The 2,964-nt window shown below is 35.8% G+C and overlaps 1 protein-coding gene across 1 annotated transcript; it reads right to left on the reverse strand.

Moving 5' to 3' along the window:
- Positions 1 to 1,214: 1,214 nt before the first annotated feature.
- Positions 1,215 to 2,964, reverse strand: LOC105619929 (dual specificity protein phosphatase 12). The gene has a single exon (XM_012201443.1). It carries the CDS (start codon positions 2,962 to 2,964, stop codon positions 1,927 to 1,929), a length of 1,038 nt encoding a protein of 345 aa, XP_012056833.1. The 3' UTR covers positions 1,215 to 1,926.

The raw sequence follows: 2,964 nt of genomic DNA on the forward strand, positions 1-2,964 counted from the left end.
GTGATAAAAGGCACATGTAGTGTTTTTATTCAACGCGTATGCTGCTTAGTTTCATTTACATGTGCCTTTTATCACTTTTTATGATTATTTACTGAGGCATAACGTGTCATTTCTCACTTCTGATGTCATGATTTAATATGGCTGTAGTGACTACTTAGGAGCCTTAAATTATAAAAGAGTGATATTTTTCGAAGAAAAAATATATGTACACGGAAAGAATGGTTTTGTTGAAATATTTAAAAATTCAGTTAGATACGAAAATCATTTTCTTGGATCATCAAAATAATTATGTAGGATGTTCAAACTAGTTGCTAGAATGTTAAAACTTTTTGTAGCATTGCCATCAACGCTTAAACGTTTTACATAATTTTGACAATTACATAATTGACAATTATTTTGACAAAATTATTTTCAGATCTATTTAGTTAAATTTTTAGATACTTCAACAAAATCGTTATTTTCATGTATAAAAAAAAATGTTCTTTCTTCTCGAAGTTATAAGACTTACATAAGACACATGCGCGAATTGTTTCTTAGGAATTATTTCTAGATTCTTCGTCACAACATGACTCTTCATTTATAAATTCACGAAGACTGGAATACTTATTATGATTTTATTTATTATGATTTTACGACTTTCTTTTCTTGCGGAACAGACGAATTGTTCCAATATCATTCTGGAAAAACGATGTGATGCAAACGCGTGAAGAATCATTTATCGAAATCTTATAAAAATGACTAGAAAGTTCGAATCGTCCAAACCAAAGATAAGCTTGACTGTTAAGAATATATTTCATTCGATAGTCGGTTTAAGATGATCTCACGCAGAATCTGGCATCCCTAGAGTTTATGTGCAAAGAGGGATAATTCTGATTTTTTTAAGGATTATCGCAGGTAAAAGTCCAACGTTGATCGTGTGCCTTATAACTAATGATAATGATTAACTAATTAGATCAAGTTTAAGCTGTAAGTTTTGAACATACAGGGTAACGAGTAAATAAGTTATAGCGCTTCTTTTTCCCGTCGATAGAGTAACATATTAAGTTATATGAGGAAGTATATTAGAATATCGTAATATTTTAAATACAGAATACAGAAAACGATATTCTACACGAAATTACGGCCTTACATAGATATATGTAGACGGTATAGATAAAGACAACATCGTGTGCAATAAAAACATTGAGATCGGAGAACATCTTTGAGTATGTTTTCTCACTGATATATACATATTTATATATAATCAGAAAAGTACACAACATATAGATATATGTAACAAATACATGTATATATGTACACATATCGAAATATATTGGCACAGGATTAGAATATAGTCAATCGGCGTACATATTGATCGTATCCGTATTTTATCTCATTCTTAAAATGCATTATTCTCAACCCTCAGCAGATATTATGAAGCTTTTTTAAATCTCTAGCACAAAATGCTGGTATAATTAAAGGTAAATAATGCAAGACCTCATATTCATAAAGTGATATGATTAAAATTCTTCTTTTAATGGATTTTTTTAATTTTACATGAAATGATATTTTATATAGAATAACTGAGACTTAAAAAAATCTAACAGCTTAAAAAGATGTATATTATCTGCCGAGGGTTATAAATATCAATATCTACATCAATCATCTTGGACCATAATGTGATATTATAATTTAACAAGACAAACATTCAAAAAACATCAAAAGGATGCCTATGAGGCATCCAAAACATTATAGCGTCTAAAAAGTATTCAACGCTTATTTAATATCTTTACATTATTTTTCTTGATTTGTATTGCCTTAGCACATCAAGAACTTTAAAACCTTTGGAAAATTTTATCATCGAATACAAAATTCAATATTCCATCCCCATAAATTCATCCAAAGTTAATTGCTTTGGTATTTTCAACATATTTTTATTCCTTAATACTATACTGTTACTTGGACATTCTGCACAACATTGCTCCAGTCGAGCTTGGATGGCACCAAATAAAAAGCTGGTGCAATCTTACTACCGCAGGGACATTGACTGCCGGCGATCCAGCTGTACGAACCAAGTTTTGTATTACATTTAGGACAATTTAATTTACCCTCAACGTTGTGTGTAATATCGGGCATCCAGGCCAACGGTTCTACAAAATAAATCTTGTCGCAGAACTCGACTCGCGCCGACTCGTCTCTTCTCTGGATCAATTTGTCACAGCTCTCGCCGTCCTTGGAGGCGCTTTTGGCACTGATATGCCGCCAGATCTGCTTCTCGCGCGGCGCATGAGGTAAAATGTTGCTGGCGCTCGCTACGATGCGACGGCACTTCTTACAACGATAAACCGACGGCTCGGGACGTACGGTTGTCAGCGCGGGATCAGGCTTTACCAAGTCGACGCAGCTCTGGGGAAGAATGCGAGCCTTGCGCACCTTGTCGGCGGCGATCTGCAATCGATACATTTTGAACTGCACATTAGTACTGTCGACGCCATAGCTCATATCCTCGTAGAGTCGCAACTGCGCCACAAAGCCAGGGTTTGGCGCGACAAAGCGACGCTTTGATTTTATCACTTGGAGCGTATCCGCGAAACTCAACTCGTGCTTCTTCATGGTATACGCGATCACTACGGTAGCTGATCGCGACACGCCGAAGTAACAGTGCACCAATACCCTGCCATCAGAGTCAAGGGCACGATCGATGAAATCATAGGAGTCTTCAAAGTGTGTTAGCAGATCTTCTCGCGGCATATCCGTCACTTGTATATACTTTATGATTAAATTCGGGAGACGCTCCTGGATCTTTCTTGGCAACGGACATGAATCTATTGTTAGTATATGAGTTATTCCAGCTTCTTTCAGCCAGTCGACATCTGTAGCAGCCGTGAGATTACCCAGGAACAAGCCTGGCTCGATTTCATCAAAGCTGCATGGACCAGCATCAAAATCTTCTCTTGTTAACTTATTTGTATCTTCCTGCGCCAT

The sequence above is a fragment of the Atta cephalotes genome (assembly GCF_000143395.1).
Source record: "Atta cephalotes unplaced genomic scaffold scaffold00023, whole genome shotgun sequence".
Classification (NCBI taxonomy): Eukaryota; Metazoa; Arthropoda; class Insecta; order Hymenoptera; family Formicidae; genus Atta; species Atta cephalotes.